General features: G+C 43.7%; 1 protein-coding gene and 1 long non-coding RNA gene across 3 annotated transcripts in view; one reads left to right on the top strand and one right to left on the bottom strand.

Annotated features, from left to right (window-relative positions):
* Positions 1 to 4,784: 4,784 nt before the first annotated feature.
* On the bottom strand, positions 4,785 to 10,306 carry LOC129203963 (uncharacterized). Its single transcript, XR_008576223.1, has 2 exons — positions 9,947 to 10,306; positions 4,785 to 7,597 (listed from the first exon to the last, which is right to left on the bottom strand). It is a non-coding gene; the product is annotated as an uncharacterized LOC129203963 (long non-coding RNA).
* CD164 (CD164 molecule) overlaps positions 9,193 to 21,340 on the top strand; it is a 30,283-nt gene continuing 18,135 nt past the window's right edge. Inside the window, exons 1-6 of one of the 2 annotated variants that reach the window (XM_054819056.1) lie at positions 9,193 to 9,419; positions 12,113 to 12,196; positions 13,552 to 13,623; positions 15,697 to 15,900; positions 17,072 to 17,149; positions 18,111 to 21,259. In XM_054819056.1, coding sequence (XP_054675031.1) covers positions 9,299 to 9,419; positions 12,113 to 12,196; positions 13,552 to 13,623; positions 15,697 to 15,900; positions 17,072 to 17,149; positions 18,111 to 18,268 — 717 coding nt within the window. In that variant the 5' untranslated portion in view covers positions 9,193 to 9,298 and the 3' untranslated portion in view covers positions 18,269 to 21,259. Of the gene's footprint in view, positions 9,420 to 12,112; positions 12,197 to 13,551; positions 13,624 to 15,696; positions 15,901 to 17,071; positions 17,150 to 18,110; positions 21,260 to 21,340 lie in introns of those variants that run through there. The other variant, XM_054819057.1, reaches the window with a different exon arrangement.

Here is a 21,340-nt window from a genome sequence, read left to right as displayed (position 1 = left end):
AATGTTTAACTGAATGCCTGAAGAGGGCACAGACCTGGAGTGATCTCTACGTGCTCTGAGTGAGTACAGAGATTGTCTTAATTTCAGTGAGGAGATTTAGGTTTTTCTTTACTTGTGGTACAAACCAGAAAGATTCTTTAATCTAAAATAGCTATATATATGTCCGCAGCTAGCTAAGGAGCCTTTAACACATTTTCTCCTTTTATTTTCTAAAGCATTCTGCAATCTATACAGAGACCACTATACAGGAACTAAATCTTCTGTAGAAACATTTCAAATCAATTAAACTGCCTAGAGAATAATTGTTTTCACTTCATAGTTCTGTGCCAAAGATGAAAATACGGTGTTGTGTTTTCTTCATAAAATAACACATTTCCTGACAAATTACTTTTACGTAATAGAGACTATTGCTATGAAAGGATATGGCATTGAAACTCCACATTGGGACAAAGGTTAGCGGCTCTTATTTCTTACAAGGATTTTAAATCATATTCAAATGTTTAAAGACAAGAGATAAATGTTTAAAGATAAAACTTGGAAAAGTTCTGCAGGTTACAGAAGACAATGCTAAAAGACCAATTAATTGGATTTTTTTTATTTGCTGGCGCCTTGGTCACCCACCATGGCAGGTCCGCTCTGTAGCACGGCTGCACCCCAGTGTCCCCAGTGTCCCCACGAGGGACCGAGCCAAACCGTGGCGTGTGTTTCGACCTGAGCAGCAGCCCAAGCACAGAAACTCACGCTCTGGCAACGGGCAGTGTTCAGGATCCCTCAGGGCAGACAAACGCCTTATCGTGTCAAGGATCAGAAAGCTGATCCCGTGCCAAAAGCCACGGACTCGGTAACAAGTATAATGGACAGATGTGTGACATACAGGGTGTCGTACGCTGGGGATCTAGGAGAGCTGCGCAGGGTGACTGGGCAGGGGACAACTGGTTGAAGTTACGCCACATGGAAAATGTTATAACAAGAAGAGGAGAGTGCAACCAGGAAATGTTTTGAATTTGAGGCATAATGATCCTTCGGGCAAGCCACAATTACTGTGTTTGCATTGGTCACGACAGGACAGTCTGCCAGAAAAAATGTGGTGAACTCCTCTTTCATGCAGTATTAAGGAGGTCACCAAAAAGAGAGAGTGTGTCTTTCAACCCTGGTTCCCCAGTGCCTGCAAGCTGGATATGCTTACGGAGCCCAAGGCGATGAACAATGAAATAGGAAAGAAAGAATCATTTTAACCTTGATCCAAAATGATGTTTCGTGCCATATTTCCCACTGTCACTTTATCTCTGATCAAGTCACTAGGAATGCATTGCCTCCTCTGAGAGAGCCGGACCCCAGAAGTGACGTGCACAAGCATCCAGAGGATGTGCAAGCCCAGAGGCAAGCCACGGGGTCTCCCAAGGGCCACGAAATTCAGGGGCAGTCTGCCGACAGGGAGCTGAAGACTTCCATTGCCAACTGCTGCTTTTGGAGAAGTTCCCTTCCCCAGCAACCACTATAAAGGGCGGATGGCAGCAACCTGCATCCTGACAAAACTCTTATCTCACTGGATTACAGTGTTTTATTTATGTGATGTGTCACTGCTGTTAAGAAAAACCGGTATCTTTCAAGTTTTGCTTTCTTAGTTTTACGCTGAGTTTCTTACTCCAGCAAAGCGCTCTCTTAGAAACTGCTCTAAATGAAAAGTGATGAAAGAAGCCCTCAGGCTACATACAAAGTTAGTTTCTTCATACAGGCCTATGTGTTAAAATCACAAGGACAGTGTGCTAATAAGTCATGGGCAGTAGGCTCCAATCACTACCCCTTACTAATGCAAGCACTGATCAGATGAAAGTTGGAGGATGAAGTCATTAACTACCATGTAGTTTACCTAATCTGAGGTCAGAGGGCTTCTGAATCTCACCCAGGAGGGCTGCTAAGGTCAATAGAACTTGTTAGGTGGCCCCTCAGCTGTGTAGGTACTCCACACTGATCTGGGGAAGCCCTGGGATATCTGAAGTATACATTCATTTTAACTGCATCAGGTGGGCCTTAGACAGCACACATATTTCATCATCCTACAGGCCAGCCTCACTCACCCTTTCAGAACGTCGTGGCTATAGCACTCTCCTGTTGTCCTTCCCATACTTACTGCCTCGGATACACTTACTAAAATACTGTGGACCCCCAGCTGTAAGTCAGAGACGAAAGAGTTCCTGCCACCAATCCCAGGGAGAAACCCAGTACTCCAAAGGACTGGGTTTGGAAGATCTTTACTGAAAATATCAACTACGCAGCATATCCAATGGATCGGAATGACGTGATACAGCTACTGCATGAAGAAAATGGGTAAGTGGAATGATTTTACAAACTTAATAGGAAGAATCTTGATATTGATGGGCAACTGAGCCAACAGCAAATAAAAAATAATTTAATTGGTCTTTTAGCATTGTCCTCTGTAATCTGCAGAACTAAAATTCCTTTTCTGACTTTTATCTTTAAACATCTTAATGCAATCCAAAATCCATGCAAGAAATATGAGCCACTAACCTCCATCCCAATACTGAATATCCACTTCTGGTATGGTTTAGGATGTTAAGCACTAATGGGTGGCCAGCTCAACAGAGCTCAATCGTGCCCGTCCCTCAGATGCCGAGGGGAGAAGCACTGGTCCAGGCTGTCAGGACACAGCAAGAGCCGGAGGCTGGGTCAGCGGTCCCCAAGGCCAGGCACAGGCAGGGCTGTGACACCTCTGGGGTTGCAGCTCAGGCAGGGGCCAGAAGCAAGAGCATCAGCCTAAAAGTATCTCCCAAGAAAACGTGGGGGAGCTCCCACTGAAGTTCCTTCTCTTGGAAAGCTCCCAGGTTGGCCCAGGCATCTTTTATCAGCCAGCCAGCCTGGAGCACGCAGCTAAACTCCTAGGAGCAGGGGCATGCTCCTGTCCTGACACAGGCCAGACCCCGCTGCTGTTACTACATCATCACCAACAGGCAAATGCACGTTACAGACATGCTAAATGGATGTACTTAAGTTATCATCCTGCGGCAGGGAGATTCCATCCAAACATGAGCCTTATTTTTCTTTGCTTACCTAAACCAGCCCGGCCTCCTTCTGTGGTCGGTCCCAGCTGCACAGGTGAAATGTTTATTCCTTCCACCACGTCTTGCCTCTCCCTGTCGCCTTCCATTCTTTGTCTCGTGACATCTCTCTTTGGCTTGCCTTAGGCTAAAAGCATTGGCCTGTACTACTACCTCTACAAGAGCTAAGAAAAATCTTTTAGTGTTATTACATCCTCACTACCACCCTGCATATATATTTTAACCTGTTCCTTATGTTAAAAGCTGCCTTTGCACCCACCTGGTGGGGCTGAGCAAGTGCCTGTACCACAGCAAGCATGAAGGGGCACCAGACACAGCTCCACCTTGCTTGCCTCAGGCAGGTGCCAATGTCCTCACCCAGAATTTCTGCTGGGGGCAGACACGCGGGCACCTTAAATGCACACTTAAGACGTCACACAGCACGGCACGCGCAACCCTGTACGTGCCTTGGGGCTGTATCCAGCCCCAATTGGACACACCTGTACAGCTGGATTTACTGCCATACCTGTCTCACAACGCAAGGATTAACTAAGGTTACGAAGCTCTGAGCGCAGGGATTGATGCATTATTTCTGAACAATTGCAAAGGTGGTGAATGGTGTCAGAATCCAGTAACACATCACTACGTAATGGTATGAAATACCCTGAAAGCTCTTTGGATGGTGTATTTTCCTTGTTAACACACCCACCATGTATCTATACTTCACATGTACTTCTCTTTTCACACAGGTGAAATGACAATTTGGAAACGAACACAAGTGTTTACAAATTGAACCAAATACATGTTCCCTTCAGTTCATCTACCAAGATTTTCTTCATTCGTTGCCACCATCCCAAACTGCAGTATGCTCCTGAGGAACCTCTTCAAATGGCCCATTATCACCAGCACCAACCGACAGAGCACAATCTGGTGTAACTCCTGGGCATTTATTATATTTAAAACCTGCCTCCCTAAAATGGACATCTGCAGGCCCTTAGCTTTTACCCATTTTTGCCAAGGACTTTACATAAATTTCCAGTAATGCAGTGCTTGGAATTCCTTATAGATTCAAACCAGAGGTAAAGGCCTTACTAACCACTAAGTATATAACAGCGCAATGAAAAATGAATCCAGTGATGAATGTGATACTTTCAATCCAACAACAACAACCCAGGCTGCCGTGATCCTGCTGACTGTCTGCTGAAACAAAGTCCCGAGATGCTGACTTTAAGAAAAATCAGACAAACCACATTTATCATTCACTTGGATTCCCACCAGCCCCCACGATTACATGATAGACATGTTTTCAGTTGCTTGCGGAGATGAGCTGTAGCTGTAATTCTTGCCCTGCTGGTAATCTTAGTTCTGCTTTATTATCTACTTCATTTTCTCCCAGTTTTTTCCATATATATACACACTGATTAGAATCTTGTCTTTTATCAATCATGTTTAACATATGTCCTATTTGTTTTCCTTCTCAAAAGGACAGATTTTTGGTATGTAGTCCTCACAAAATGCAGATTGCAGCAACCATGACACTCCATGTGTCCAGCATGTCAACTGAACTGCCATCCCTCATAAAACATGATAACTGCTGGAGATATAGTTAATATCATGTCGTGATTTAAGTTGGCAGGCAGCTAAAACAACCACACAGCCGTCTGCTCACTCCCCCACACACTGGGATGGGGGAGAGAATCGGGGGGGGGAAAAAATAAAACTCGTAGGTTAAGATAAAGACACTTTAATAGGACAGAAAAGAAAGATGATGATGATGATGATGATGATGATGATGATGATGATATATACAAAATAAGTGATGCACAGCACAGTTGTTCACCACCTGAAACCAATGCTCAGTTAGTTCTTGAGCGGTGTCACCTCCTGGCCCACCCCCAAGTTATATGCTGAGCATGACATCATACGGTACGGAATATCCCTTTGGCCAGTTTGGGTCAGCTGTCCTGGCTGCATCCCCTCCTAGTTTCTTGGGTGCCCCCAACCTCCTCGTGGGCAGGCCAGTATGAGAAGCTGAAAAGCCCTTGACTGCTTGCCAACAACTAAAATATCAGTGTGTTATCGACACTGTTCTCATCCTAAATCCAAAACACAGCACTATACCAGCTACTAGGAAGAAAATTACCTCTATCCCAGCCAAAACCAGGACATTATCCACCCCTTATTCCATACCATCTATGTCATGCCCAGGTACTATATTTCCCAATACATGCCAATTAATCACCATCACTTTTCCTGTCTTTTGATATGTACACACAGATATCATTCCCTTACTCTACGGGCCATCCCTCTAAAATGTCCGTTGAGTTCCTTTAGTTCATGACTTTGGGCTCCATCTGCCATTACAGTCTCTCAGGGCGGGAGCGATGGTGTGTGCTGTTGGATTGTTGCATGCTACATCCAGAGCTCGCGGCTGGTGTATCTGTTGGCGGCCCATGCCCATGGTCTGCAGGTTGGAAATGTCAATTTCAAGGAAGTTGCCGGGCACCGGTTGCTGAAGTCAGTTCTAGTTCCCTCATCGCGGCACTTTGCTCGGTTTCATCAAAGTTCAGTCTTCATTAATGTGGGTGATTCTTACTGTAATACTGTTGATATGGCACATATCAAGCATAATAGTGATGACATGCAGTATTCTGTAGCAATTAACATCGTACAATTTAAATCATTGGCTATTCTCACTCAAAATCAAATCCCCCTGAGCTACACATCAGACTTCCCCATCCTTCTGCATCACCCACTGAGTGCACCAGGTCCTTGAGCAAAAGCAATCCCATGGATGGCTTTGCCTTTGCCTGAGGCAGAGCTGACCCAGACTGTCTTCCCTAACAGGTTCTGCATGTGCACTACGGGGACTTGATCTCCTTCTGCAGTACGTGGAAGTTGTGATTGGGCAGGGCCAGCTTGATTGGTAGATCCCCTAGAGTTAACTATCCAGGTGGTCTTTGTTAGATGTGTAACCCAATGTTTGAGGGTCCCACCACCCATTGCTCTCAGTGTAGTCTTTAGCGGTCCATTGTATCGATTGATTTTCCCAGAGGCTGGTGCACAACAGGGGATGTGATACACCCACTCAATGCTGCGCTCTTTGGCCCAGCTATCTGTGAGGTTGTTTCAGAAGTAAAGCCTGTTGTCTGACTCAATTCTTTCTGGGGTGCCATGTCACCACAGGACTTGCTTTTCAAGGCCCTGGATAGTGTTCCAGGTGGTGGCATGGGGCATGGGATATGTTTCCAGCCATCCGGTGGTTGCTTCCACCACTGTAAGTACATAGTGCTTGCCTTGGCGGGTTTGTGGGAGTGTGATGTAATCAATTTGCCAGGCCTCCCCATATTTATATTTCAGCCATTGTCCTCCATACCACAGAGGCTTTAACCGCTTGGCTTGCTTGATTGCAGTGCATGTTTCACAGTCATGGATAACCTGTGAGATAGCGTTCACGGTCAAGTCCACCCCTCAATCACGTGCCCATCTATATGTTGCATCTCTTCCCTGATGGCCTGAGGTGTCATGGGCCCAGCAAGCTATATATAATTCACCCTTGTGTTGCCAGTCTAGATCCACCTGGGCCACTTCAATCTTAGCAGCCTGATCCACCTCCTGGTTGGTTTGATGTTCCTCGGTGGCCCCACTCTTGGGAGCGTGGGCATCTATACCAGCTACTAGAAAGAAAATTAACTCTACCTCAGCTGAAACAAGGACATTTCATAACCCACAAGAATTACAAAAAGGAAAATCTGAGTTCAAATAATGCCAGGTATCTAGTGAAATCACAAGAGATCCTGTGAATCAAGCCCTGATCCCAGTAGGAGACCCTTGGGCTTTGTCCCAAAAGACATAAAAATCTCTGCAGGCATGGCCAGGAGGGATGAGTGGAAGCCATAGGAAGCTCCCATGTTCAATGCTCACTGCAGTTTCAGTTAGGTTGCAATATATATTTATACTGCTCTCAATTTATTTTACATGCTGCTTGTCAAAATTAGAACAGAAACACGCTATTTTCATAATGAATGTGAAAATTATTTCTTCTCAATAGACAGCAACTTTAATCATATTGCTGGAATAACTGAACTATTTTACACTAACACTCCAGTAAAAAGTACATGCAGAATGAAAGATAACTAAAGTGAGTGTGTGACTTAGTCACCTTATCATTTTTCAGAACTAAATTCAGATGTCACTGACATTTACATTCAACAAAACATGTTTGGTCATTTCACTGCAGCTGCTACGAAGTTCCTGTTCATATCGCAAAGTTGATTCTCCATTGTTCTCTTTGCAGCCCTTTTATATATTTTACCTCTAAGACTCCTTTGCAGGAAGGCAAAGCAATAGTTGCCCTGCTCACTAGCAGAAGCACCACAATATATGACAGCACAGAAGCTTGTCAGAAAGTTTTATACCCAAATTATGTATTACCAACAGTCCTACAGACCTTTCTGGAGCTCACACAGTAACCATGACAGGTAGCTTGCCTTAAAGTTTCTGATGTTGTATTGGTCTCTTGGCTCTTGGCAATAAAATGCCTGCAGGAAAGAAAGTGAAATGGAAGATTAAGCTAGAGATTTATTTGGCGGTCTCCTCTTTACTGCCCAAGTCCAGCTTACACTTAGGAGAAACAGGGGAGAATTTTCCTGACTATAACTCTCCTCTGTCCTTTCATTCTGACGGTGCCTTTCTCAAATCAGGACCATACTAAAATTTGTTTTATAGCTCTAGCTTGGCTCTCTTTGATTACAAGCAGGCTTCAATGTTTGTCTTGGTTTCCCAACATTTGCCTGTGTCAGCACTGCACAAAATGTTGAGGCAGATTTACACAAACAAGTTTTTATTTGCAGAGTCAACCGTTGATGGTATATATTGACTCAAGTTGACTTCAGGAAAAACAAAGGACAGAGAGACAGGGAAAAAGATAGGAAGAGGGGGCAGTGTCCATCTGTGATGGGATCCCCGAACATCCTTCTCCAGGTGCTCTCCACAGTGCCGCTGGAGGTGACAAGAGTGAAGATGAAGGCTACCATTTTTACCATGCTTTCTTTCTGGTACTACAGACATTTCACCACGGACTCTGAGTGTGCTGTTCCCACCTGCCACGGCACTAGCACTGCCTGGAGCACAGCTGGAGAACAACGTTCAACTGTTGCACGCTGACTGCTAAGCTTCGTGCGTGATTATTGCTAAGTAATATTTATTTTACTATTCTCTTAAGTTTTTTCAGAGTAGAAGAGGGAGAGTGGAGAAGTGAACCTCACACCAGCGGCAATTACTCCGCAAGAGAAATCCACCGCAAAAAGCCGCGCTGGAGCTGGCAGGGGCACTAGCGCTGGTGCCCGAGGTGCCGCGGGAGCAGGGCAGCAAGGCGGGAGCAGTTCTGCCTCAGCAACTTCAGGGAAAGTGGCAGCGGCTCAGACGACAGGCTGCAGACCTGGGGGTCAGGGTCAGGCTACGGAGCGGCGAGCAGCCGGCCTCCCCGCATCCCCCAAGTCAGGGGAAGCCAGGCCCGGGCAACACGGAGGATCGCAATCCCCTTTGCCGCGAGCTCTCCCGGCCTCGTCCCGCATCGCCACACCGCCCCCGGCTCCCGCCCCGCGTTGGAGCAGCCACAGGGCGCGGGCCGCCACGGCCGGCGGCCGTACCGCGGGGGAGGGAGAACCGACCCTCCCCGGGCGGCCAGTACCCGCCGAGTGGGAAGGCCTCGTTCGCCCAGCCAGACTCCCAGGAGATCGGGAGGGACCGATGGCCGCCGGCCGCCTCCCGCCCCGCTGCTCCCCTCACGTACGGTGCCTGCGAGGGGAGGGGAGGGGATGCCCGCCGCGCCGTGCCCCGTCCCCGCCCCCTGCCTCGTCCCCAGCCAATGAGCGGCCGCCACTCTGCGGACGCAGCGGGGGGCGGGGCCTCCGTGGGGGCGGGGAGGTAGCAGGGCAGCGCGTGACGCGCGGGAAACGCGGGGCGGCGGGGTCACGTGGGGAAGCAATGCCGCGCCACGGTGGAGACCGTTCCATTACCCGTCGGGGGGGGGCCGGGCTGGACGGAACCACGCTACTCTCCCGGTCGTTCCGGCCGGCCCGCGCGGGGAGGGGGCGGGGCCATCTCGATGCGGCGACGCTCACATGACGCCGGGGGGCGGGGCGGGGGCGCTCAGAGGGTGCGCGGAGGCAGCGGGAGCGGAGTCGGGTGAAGGGAAGTGCCGACGAGCGGGAGTTGCTATCCCTCGTTGCACCGCCGCCATGGGCCGGATACTCGTGGTGCCTCTCGCCGCTCTCTGTTTGGCCTGCCTCTGCGGGCTGCCCGCGGGGTCTGCGCAGAGCCGCTGGGCGCGCGCGATTGACAGCGGCGCCGCGACCGTTGGTGAGTGCCTTGCGACCCCCTCTCCCCTCCCCCGACAGTTGCTGACGGGGCAGTCCCTCCCGCGCTCGCGCCCCGCCCGTTGTCTGGTGTTGGAGGGGAGCGAGGCGGGCTCCGCGCACCGACCTCGGCCGGGCGGCCGACCCTCTGCACCCGGCCGGTGGAGGTGGCGGGGGGGGGAGTACCGCGGTGCCGGCCGCCCGGCGGGGGATCCGCCCTGCGCGCCCTCGCACCTCGACCGCTTGCGCGCAGCGGCAGCGCTGCGGCCCTCGGCGCCTTGGCCGCAGCCCGCCGAGCTTTTGGCCGGCTTCTCTCCGGCTCCTCTCTTCTCGCTTTCGTTTTTTCCCCCTCGCTGTGGGGCGTTTAGGTGCGTGCGGTGTGAAAGCCGTTAGCACGGTTTGCCGCCACCTCCAGTATCCCCCTTCGTATGCAGCAACTGACTAGTAGCGGGTAGGTTTGCGGCCGGTAAAATACGCGGCGCATTTGTTTCTTACAAAGTTAATACAGGTCAAATCGCGAGAGTTACTTACGTAAGCAGCGGTGTTCTGTTACTGCTACCGGTTGTTCGTTATCCCGATGGTAGCTTCGTTACTCGTCCCGTGGGTTTGTCTAATCTTTCTGGCTCTGTGAGCTATTTGCTAAAGTGTTTACGTGGCCAAGAAACACAAAACGTGCCGCATGCCCCAAAAAGCTAAGGAAAGAAGTTGTTCTGGAAGCGCTTTAATGTTCCCTGGCCGTGTTGCATAATGGCGCTGGGTGCAGCTAAGTGCGAAGCTGTGCTTCAGCCCTTCTAGATTTCCTCTTCAGCCCTACCGGCGACGGCGTAACGTAACCAATGTCGGGCACCCTATCGGAACTGTGAACTGCTTGAGGACCGCTGAGAGTCAGAGGTTAACGAGCTCTCCGGTGCAGCGGGAGAGGGCAGTGTTGGTCCGGCAGGACGGACTTACTGTTAGTGTTTCCAGGTTTCCTCCTTAAGCGGAAGGGGAATATCCGAATTTACCCTATGTAAGAGCCAGTACAACAGACAGGTTTATCTTGGGAGCAAAGGTGAGCTTGCCTTACGCTTAGGAGACGAGTTCATGGTGTCAGAGTCATTTTTTCGGTGAAGAGCAGGCATCTGCTAATGGGGAGAGCTGGGGAGCTTGCTGTTATCCCATGTAAAGACCCTAAGAGAGCCTTTTATGGCAGGAGTAGCACTGGGAGAACATCTAACGCCCTGCCGCTGATTCTGAAGTTAACAGCTCATTCCTGAAACCTTTTGCTGTGATAAAAACGTCTCCTAATCCTTTATTCTTGCAAAGCTGTTCCTCTCCCATGCTAGCCTGGGAAAACTGTTTTGAAAGTAAACTAAAAGTCCTAATGCACCTGGTATTAGCTGGCTGCACCAACTGTCCTCCTGTCTCCACAGATGTACTGTGCTAAATTTTCTATGCACCAGTGAGGAATTTACAAAAGTGAACGTTGCTCATTCCTCAGAAGTGTTTTGTGTGCTGTGATTGTTCTTCAGATATATATACACAGAATAATGAATTACTTTTTTTTTTTTTTTCCTGAAATCTGTCATCCAGAAACTGTCATCTAGCTCTTAAACTGCTTCAAGTGCCTTATTTCTGAAGGGAACAGGGCAAGTGTGTTGCATACCTCACTGATGCAAGCTGACAAAGATCTTTTCGTGTCTTCTTACGTTTCTTGAAAGTGAAGAAATAGTGCCCAGTATTTCTGGCCTGATCCTACCATAACCAAGAGAAAGGTCAGGTGGATTCAGACTTAACTCAAATTATGAGAATACTGAAGTTAGTTAATGTATTTGTAGTTGTTATCTTGAGATGTGATTTACCATGCCGATTGCCAAAGATCTGTGAATAGCGGCGTTCCCTTCACAGAGAAAAGTGAGAGGTCACCCAAAGGTGCCTGGAGTACGTGAAATGTGCTAGAGAGTATGCAGCATAAGGACTTGTGGGTTGTATGTGGGTTTTCTGACTGTGATGGCTGTATGAGTAAGTCTTAATTAAAACTAATGCAGTAAAATTGCAGACTGGAAGAAGTTCTAATTTGATCCAGATAGTGGATGTGTTGTCACTGTGGGTTTTAAGGCAACAATGTTTGACTGAGATTGACATTAAAAAAGCAGCTGGACTGGTTAGGTTGCTGGCTTCTGCTGTCATCAAAATATGAATAGATTGACTTTCTTTCTGCTCTCCTTTGTATGCATTTGTATATGAAATCCTCTAGGTTCTTTATTTCCTGTACTTTGGTTGCTTTCTACTGTAGGGTCATGTATATCTGGCTGTAAAGGAAAAATGTAATCAAGAGGAACAAAGCTTTTGCCATCTGAGGTTTCAATGAACTTCTGCAAAATTAATTTGGTGGACTTTCGTAACTCCACTAGAGTAGTATATTCTCTGTTATCTGAGTTTACTGTAGTTAGAGGTTGCATGAGATAAAAATCTTGGTGTGCATGTGGGGTCTGGTTTCAGAGTATCAGTAGTGTTTGGAGGGAGATGTATTTGTGTCTTGTCAAATGCCTTCCTGAGTTGCAGCTTTCAGTTGTAGTTAGTTTAATGAGAGGGATTGTGCCTTAACTCAGGAGATGTACGTACGGGAGGAGTTGTTTCTGTGGGTGAAGGTGCTCTTTTGACAGTGGTAATTTTGTCCTAATCAATGCATTATTATTTTTTCTTCTTTTTTTCTAGGCATTTGTGAAAACCTGTCTGACTGCAATTTGTGTATTGGTAATGACACAAATGTAGCAGGCTGCAAGTGGATCAGATGTGAACGTAAGGAGCACTACGCTGCTGACTCTTACTATGCACTGCAGAACCTTAAACCCAACTAACCTACTTCATCTATATTAATCTTCATTACACAAATATTCTTTTTGATAACCCAGTGGAGCATTAACTCATAAGTTGTATCTGTTGTTAAACATTTCAAGTTCTTATGTGGAGACAGCTGAAGATGTTCAAAATAATCCCAGATTTTTAAGGCTTCTGATTTAAATCTGACATGCAGACGCCTCCCTTTTGAGGTTTTATCATATACTTGGTCACAACCACTACTCCTGAACTGAAGTGCAATAAGGGAGAAGAGTCTGTTAAGTAAGATTAGTTAAGAGTAGTGTTCCTCAAACTAAGAATTGCAACCCACTGAAAGAAACATGAGAAAGCCAGGGAAGCATTACCTGGTCTCATTCAGAGCCTTATTTTTCCCATTGTAGGAGAGTTCGATGTAATTACATTTAGGTGACCGCTGGTATTCAGTCCTGGAGGAGGTGAAGTTGCTGTTGACAAAGTCATACAAAGACTACATAAGCAGTCCTCAGGTGGATTATTTGTACTTGTTATGTGAGGTGGAAGCAGAGTAAGAGGAGGGAATGGCTTGACTGTAACAGTGATTTTTGTAGCACTTGATTGTAGATGATCAAGAAAGGTTATATACAAAAGCTAAGATGCTTTGAAACTAATGAAAAAAATTTGGATGTAACTTGTCCAGTACAAGAGTGTCCTTCAAGAAGCTCTTTCTCTGAATTGTGCATGTGTTGCCTGACCAGCAGGCACATGCTGCAAACACCCAAGAGATCTGTGTAACTTCTTGACTCAGATTTCAACTTCTCTCTCAAAGGAAGAGGCAGGCAGAGAATAGGAAACTGATGTCTTCAACAATTTCAAGGTCAAGGATCTGTTTGAAAAGCTGGAACTAAATTTTGCTTGCATGTAGAATTTTTTAACACAGATTTTTATTTTTTTAATAATAGTATTGTAGAGATGCAAAATGTTTAACTTGAAAAATGCCACAAGTAGTAGAAACACTGCCTAATTTTATAGGCTACGAAGAAAAAATATCAAGCTATACTGTTACTGCAAAATAGTGCATAACCACGTATGAGTACTGCTGAAGTGTTGATTTGAGTGGTAGAGTAACTGCAGTGAAAGAAAATACTAAAACTTTAGTAATTTCTAATTATATTAATATGATACTGAAGTTCTGCGTCTTGAAGTGGCTTTAATGTTATCCTGGCTAGATAATGGTGTTTAGTTTGTCCTGTGAACAGTTTATTAGTATTAAGGAACAATGTCTCAAACACTTTAAAGTTCTGCTGCTGTAAATATTCTTGTCTCTTCTTTTGTGACAGGAGGCATGTGTGTAAATGAAACTGAAATAGGTTTGAAATACCAGAACTGTACAGTTGAAGATCAGTGTTCTTGTAAGTATTTGGGTATTCGGCTTTCATATTGTTTAATGTGAATTAGTTGTGTTTACAGCTCCTTCATCTGTTGACCTCTGTTAATATGCCTTCTACAATTTACATAGCATGTACAAGTGTGTAAATAAAGCCCTTTGCTTCCAGCTTAAACCTATGATATGTGATTCTAAAATACACAATTTTTGTTGTGCATTCAGTTAACTGCTTACTGTTGCTGTTTCAAGAAGCCTGACATGTTTTACTAGACACGTGTCTGTGGCTAATGCCTTGGTTTATTAGATTAAAATAGGTGATGCTTCCTATTAGGTATAGCATATCCTAAGGAACTTGTCAGCATCCTCAAGACAGTAAGCTTCATATTCATCAAAAAAAGTTTCACGTGGTAAGTTCATTGCTTCATGTGAGATGCAGTAAATAGGAAAAACTTAAGAACCTTTCAGTTTTGTTGACTAGCACAGCTCTTCACGCAGTCCTGAAGTGTGGGGTCTGGGTTATAGAACTGAGTAAATACTACTACCCCAGCTCATACTACTATAGGTAAGATAGTACCACTGAGTAAAGGTAAATCCTTCATGCTAGGAACGTGTTCAGGTGCATATCTATTTCAGTCTTTTCATTAATTTGCACTTAACTGTGCAAAGCAGATTTGCAGGATATGAATAACTTACATTAAATCTTGAATTTCACTTTCGTGAAAGCTGCCCAATTTTAGTTTTTCTTAAAGCTGACAAGAAATGGACTTTAGGATTTTCTGGGTTTAAGATCTAGAATAGCAAATGAAAATTCTTAATACTCTTGTCTGGATGAGTTCAACAGTGCTGCTAAAGAGGCTGGCTCACACCAACAGAGCTGAAGCTTCCATGCTGCTGTGGTCTATCTTGTGGTGGTGGCGGCAGCCAGTCAGAAATAATTCCGCTTGACTTGGACTTCTGTGTTAGTTCTAAAATTGTAACAATCATGTCTTAATCAGTAGTGTTAAAAGTACCATTTTTTTAGTGCTTTGCAAAGAGAGCTGTTCCAATGCCTTGTTCTAGATCTAGGAGTAGAATTTCTACAATCTGTTCCTGTTAAAATTGTAGTGCCATTGTTTTAGCTTCTGCATATCCAAGGAAATTTAACTGTCATCTGTAGTAGAGAATCTTTGGTGTGAGCAGAACCTGTATACCTTATCTGCTCTTACAGTGTTGTGGCTCAGCACTACGTTTGGGGATTGACATGGACAAACATCATGGTGGACCTAAACTGACTCGATGCAAGTGGGACCTGAGAGAATGTAGATTCTGATGTATCCAGCCTATCTCTGTAGAAACAGTTGGCTCTGGCTTCCCAGCATGCTGAATTGTTTCAAGATGTAAATAACCACGTTTAAATGACCCTGCTCATTAAAGGCTTCTGGACATAATAGTATTTCAGCAGGAAGCTTGCTGGTGTATCAGTGCATGATTAAGCAACGTTTTAGATAAGCTGTCCATGTGTGATTTAACTCAGTTACAGTAAGTTGCAGAAGGCTTTGCAGTCTGTGTTTGGTTTTGTTTTTTTATGGCACATGCTGAAGCTGAGAGCACCTGTAACCGGCAGCAGCTCTCAGAACAGAAAGTTTTAGCTAAGCTTTCAAATTCTTGAGCATGTCTTGGATTTTTCCCCATACTGCTTCAGCTGTCTAACCACTCAGATTTCTAGTTGAACTTGATACATTAGGCTCAATTTTAGTTGTGGTGAGGTTGGGAAGCAGTGCTGAACACCTAGTTACCTATTGTGTAAAGCACACACGGCTTATGCTTGTACAATAGGACTCTTCTCCCTTCTGTTTGCTCTGAGGAATCTTGAGTTGTCAGTTGAACACTGGCTTGATTGGACTGCCAGTGACAAGGTTTTTCATGTATTTGCTCATGTCACTTTTGCTGTTAGTGTGGTGGATTTAACATTCAGCTGCTTTGTAGTTTCAAACCAAAACTACAAAACTTTGTGCTATATGAATTCCCTAAAACTCAGCCTGCTGCTGTTCTGTTTTGTTTGCCTTTTTTAGTTAAATACCATAATTAATTTCTTGAATGTACCTTTATTCTTTCATAGCTCCTATGTCAAAGACCACCCCTCGGCCTTCCAGTAACGCTACTACTGCCACCACCCCTCGGCCTTCCAGTAACGCTACTACTGCCACCACCCCTCGGCCTTCCAGTAACGCTACTACTGCCACCACCCCTCGGCCTTCCAGTAACGCTACTACTGCCGCCCCACCGCCTTCCAACGCTACTACCCCAGCTCATACTACTATAGGTAAGATAGTACCACTGAAAATAGAATGGCAATAAACTGGGAACTGATGAATAAAATAAAGGACAAGGGCTTTTTCCACAGATCAGTGTAGTAGCATGACTACTAAACATCTGATGTATGACATAGATAAATGATCCCAAGTTTTGGAAGAAGTGGATTTTATAAAACTCAGACAGAGAAAATGCTGCTTTCCAATATAATTAAGAATTGACTCAGTGGTAATGGTTTGAATTAGATTAGTCATTTCCACTGATCGTGAGTTCTTACGAGTTTGATTTTTTTTTATTTGTTGCCCAGTTCAAAAATTTCTGTTCTTCTGTGTGCTGCCATCTTAGCAGTGAAGTTCTTTTAAAAAAAAAATATATATATGTATCTCATCTTTAAAAGCATCTGCTGCTTAAATGAGGTGGGTGGTTATGAGTTGGTACTTGATTATACTCAGAACAGCCTAGTGTACAGGGGGGTGACGTTTAGCTTTGAATAAATCTACAAATGTTGGCACTTGTCCCAGGCACATAGTGGGATACTGATTAATTTTTAGTAATACTAATCTGGGGGGGGAGGGTGGGGTGGTCAGAGACCCAGTGTTCTGGCTATACGACAGAAGAGCTTTTAGGAGACAGTCTAGCTACAGGTGAGCGTTTGCTTATTCCAGTGATGTCATTCACAGTTAGTGACACAGGGAGGAAGAGGAAGCTTTGCTATCTTTTAAGTGTTTATCTCTGGTCTAGAGATATTACATCAAGTACTTCTTTAGTACAGTAAATACTGACTGATTCTAAGGGCTGTTTAATGAAAGTCTTTTGCCCTGATGCAGATTCTCTGTTGTCTTGAAGCAGCTGTCTTGATTCTTGTTCAAATACCAGCATTTATATTAGTGTTTGAAAGAAAAGTGGTTTTGTCTGAATGAAGAATCACAGACTGATCTGTGAAGAACCTTGAAATATTTGGATAACAACGGTATGCAAGTTAAAAAAAAAAAATCCTTATTGCAGAAACTTGGCTTAATGCCATGCAGCTGAACATCTAAATTGTGTGGGGTATATAGTATGAGGTCAAAGCTTATCCTTGTTTAAGCAAAACAAGACAAATAATTTACATAAGAACTTCAGCGCTTGCAAATTTTGCTCTTGAAGTTTATGGTATGTATATACTGTCTTCTCTTAAACAGCTAACATCACCAATGTAACCAAACATGCTCCTCTACCTACAACTGCCATTACTTCAGCTACAACAACCAGTATTCCAGGTAACTGCTACTGCTAGCATAATTGAAGCATAAAATACTTAGAAATTAGTGTTGCTTTAAAAGCATTGTCTTGAAAGACTTACATTAAAGTAGTATTGGTGTATCTGCTGTTGTCACTTCCAACTTTATGGCATGTCTAATTTTGTTAGTGTGATGTATGTATGTAGGGAGGTAATACCCTGAGAAACAGAGCTAGGTGGTGAGAGATTGAAGTCAGAAACATGTTGGTCAAATGAAATCAGCTGGCCACTTTTAATAGGGTGGTTGGAAGTCACTTGTTAACTCACTTGTCTTTGGGAGGTGGTATTTTGTTTTTTGCTTGCAGCATAATAATGGGATACCTATTTAAAAAAAAAAAGTTTGGGCTAAAGTGATGGGAATAAGCTTAAGTATTTTATTTCAGCATCAGTCCTGAATATGCTATTTCATGAAAAGCTCTCATGAGTAAAGCTCTTTAAAACCAGCCATCAGCAGATGGCTTTTACTTCCAGACTCATGTGTTGTGGCTTCAGCTGATTTCTTTAACCATAACTCTTAGGGTAAAGTACAGTAGATGGAAGATAATAATTTAATTTGAATTTAACCAATAAACTGGAGCAAACAGCAGAGACTGGAAAATGTGTTTTGAATGTGAGCATTTCAATAATATACTTGTATGTAAAGGAGGAAAGCTTTGGCTTTTTGAAGTACAAATAAGGTCCAGCTGGGACTTCCTCAGTATTGAGATCCAGAGCAGTTTGGCTAGAAATAGCTCTAGCCTTGTACAAACAGCATTTAATCAGAATTTCAATATCACTAATCTAAATGCAGCTGCTGCTATGTCTTTACTTTTGATTATTTTTTGTTTTCTTATTGGTGTTTGGATGTTTTCAGTAATCTTAATACAAGGAAGCCAATACTAAAATCTGTAAAACTATTGCGAGCATTGTGCACTCACAAACTCTAATGTGGTGTTTAACAGGTACAAATGCTACAGTGACTCCTACACCTTCGCGCAAATCTACATTTGATGCTGCGAGTTTCATAGGTGGAATTGTCCTTGTTCTGGGTCTGCAAGCTGTTGTTTTCTTTCTGTACAAATTCTGCAAGTCAAAAGACCGAAACTATCACACGCTTTAGGATCTGCCACTTTGTAATGGACTAGTAGCCCAACCAACACCTGTAGTTTACGGAACCAAAATATTTTCTGTTGCTAATGGAAGACAGCAGTTCATAATATCCTTTAAATCTCTAAAAGATGACTTTAAAAGAGTATTTTTTGTGACATTGTACTTGGCAAGAGGTGATATGAATCTCTTCAACAGGATTACTTGCAATATGCTGCATGGGTTCTAATGGCTGTCTTATTTTCCTTTAGTGGCTGCTGCTGTGGGACTTTTTTTTGGTATGCCAAATGTAGACGTTCAGAGATTCTTATTCAGTGGCAACACTGTCTTGAGTAGACAATCTCGTGATGACTTATTGTGAAGGCTAATTTAATCAACATTTGATACAGTATCCCTTTGGTTTTATCAAGATGTGAATTACCAGTGACTGACTTCAGGGAGTGAAACACCATTTATACTAGCTTGTGGCTCTTAGAGCGTGCTGCTAGAAAGATGAACAAAACTGTAGAAGTAGATAATGTCTTAATGGAATAACCCATATTTTTTTTTTACACAGGAATAAAGTTTGCCTGATAAAATACTGCATTCCAAACAGAAATCCTGTGCCCTTTCCAATTAATGTTGAATGTGGAGAGGGGATGTAGGGATAATCCTTCTAAAGAGGAAATGAAGATTAGTGCCTTAAAAGACTAAAAATCAGTAAACTGCAAAAGCATCCCACCTATCTCAAAGATCAATAAAACTATTAAGTACTGGCTTTATATAGGAGAATGGAACACATATCACTTAAGCATTCCAGTTTGAAAACTTTTTAAACTAATTAGCTGTCCCTTATTGACCTTGTTTGAGGGTGAGGGAGCACGGTACAGTAATGTTTAGCTACAAACAGAAGCTTTAAGTTGTTTACCTTTTGTTCTGGCCTATAAAGACGAACCATAAAACTAGTGATAAAATTCAGTTCACTCCCTGTATAAAAAAGGCAACAACTTACATTTATACTTGAAATACTGGTGTTTAGGAAATCTGGAGGTTTTTCTTATTCGAATGGTTCTTAAACTCCTCGCAGTTAATTTCAGGGGTTTGGGTGGTTTTTTTTCTTTTTTACCCTCCTGTATGTCTGCTTGCTAAAGGAGCAATTAAGGGTAGTTCAGAGGATCTGCTGATTTGATCCTAGTCAGGATTGCTGTAATCCTAGGGTTGCCAGGGCTACACCTTTTTTTTTTTTCTCCACCCCCCCTTCCTGTCATCAGGTTAGTGTCAACCTGCAGTGAACTGGTTAAGGAAATCTACTCAGCCAAATAGTAGTGGGTTGGTTTGGTTTTTTTTCCCTTGGCTGGATCAGGCATGTGATCTGAGTATCAAAGGTACATCTCTGCAAGGTCGATTGACTTGAGCACCTGTGAAAATAAACTCACAGGAAAAATGGAAGCAAAGATAAAATCAAGTGGTAGATGTAGCACATAATACGTAGCTTTTGATGATATCCCTTGATCATCAATTTCAGGAGAATCTGTAGTACTGTCTGACTAGCTCTGACTTGACTGGAATTTGGCACCCAATACAAAATGATAGCATTAATGCAGGTAATAGTCATGGCAGTGGAACTTAAATACGAAGCAAATTAAGTGCACTTCAGTTAGAAACTTGAAAGTGCACAGTGTTGCTTTCATGTGTTCTAGTTTGAATGGCATTGTTTCTATTGTGCTGCACAGAAAACTCAAATTGCTACAAAATACAGAAGTTACCAGTACTGTATCTTTGAGTTCATTAGCTTTTGGTTTTCTAAACAAAACTAAGACAATCAGCTCAGGTTTATTAAAGCAGCGGAGTGAGCAGCCAATTTCTAGCAACAGTGTGTGTGTGGGGTTAGATGGTATATCTTTGGCCTTATTGTGAAATCACTTAATCTGCCCTTTCCCTATCTTGGAACTGTTTTATTACACTTATTTGTTTAAAAAGATATCCATGAGTTTGTATTCTGTGCTTTGAAGTGAGCAAAATACTCTTAGTAAAGTGTGACAAAGTTCTCCTTCAGCTCACTCAGCAAAGCAAACTGTACACCTAGTATGTAATTTTTTTTTTTTTTTTTTGGCCTCAAAGGGCTATCTTCTGGGAGACTTGCAGAAAAGTGCTACAGACCACTTCATAGCATGGAAGACATTGCCACAAAAAAGTTGTTGCTCTGTAAAATGTTGCTAAAATGCTTATTTGTGAGCTATGCTGATCCTGATTTAGGTTGCTGATAAAGTATGCTGGTAAAGCAAACTAAAAATTATTTTTAAAGTGCCTTAAAGTTGCTGAATCTTTTGCCTCAAATTTTCTTTAAAAGGGTAGAAGGGATACCTTGCCTTACTTAGTAAATTTTTCTTGGTGCCAACAATTGCTACTTTCCAAGACTTTAGGAAACCCAGGATCTCTGACATGTACAGATGCCAATCTGAAAAACTCAAGCTTGTACTAGACCAATTTAGTCATGTTCTGGAAGGCCTGACTATGCACTGCTTGCTCCTTAGCCTTGCCAAGAAGGTATATAATCCACAGGTTACAGAGCTGTGGCTTGGATGTTTTCCCTTTCAGTTGTTTGGGGAGAGGGGAGGCTGGTTTATACATCTCCACTATGTGCTTGGCTGCCTCACTATAGAAAGTAGTTACTCCTCAGGGGGATGGCAGTATGGGCTGATCTGTGCTGTGTACTAGCAAAAAAAGAAAAAGTGAAGTAACAACTTGCAGTTTTTCTTGGCCTTGTATTTTGAAGTGGAAGATAGCTCATAGATCTGTAGTTGTATTTGCCCCTAAATCAATTTTAGGCACTGAACTGTAGTAACTCTTCAAGTTAGTTATCTGGCTTTCTCTTGAAGCCAACTTGTGCAAATATCAAGCTGTTATCTTATGAATGTTCTCTGCAGGTGTTGCTGTAAAAGTTTGTATTTTGTCTTCAGTGGAAGAAAACTGAAACGGTTGTAATCGCAAAACCAAATTGACAAATAAAATCTGTTGAATGGAATTTTAGTTGTAAACTTTCTTTAATATGAGGAATCCCAGAGGGGACTGTCTGTCAACTTTCTGGACATAAGAGCTATTTTCT

Source organism: Grus americana, chromosome 3, assembly GCF_028858705.1.
Source record: "Grus americana isolate bGruAme1 chromosome 3, bGruAme1.mat, whole genome shotgun sequence".
Classification (NCBI taxonomy): Eukaryota; Metazoa; Chordata; class Aves; order Gruiformes; family Gruidae; genus Grus; species Grus americana.
The sequence above is the reverse complement of the archived record's forward strand: the minus strand, read 5'-3'. Positions and strand labels throughout refer to the sequence as shown.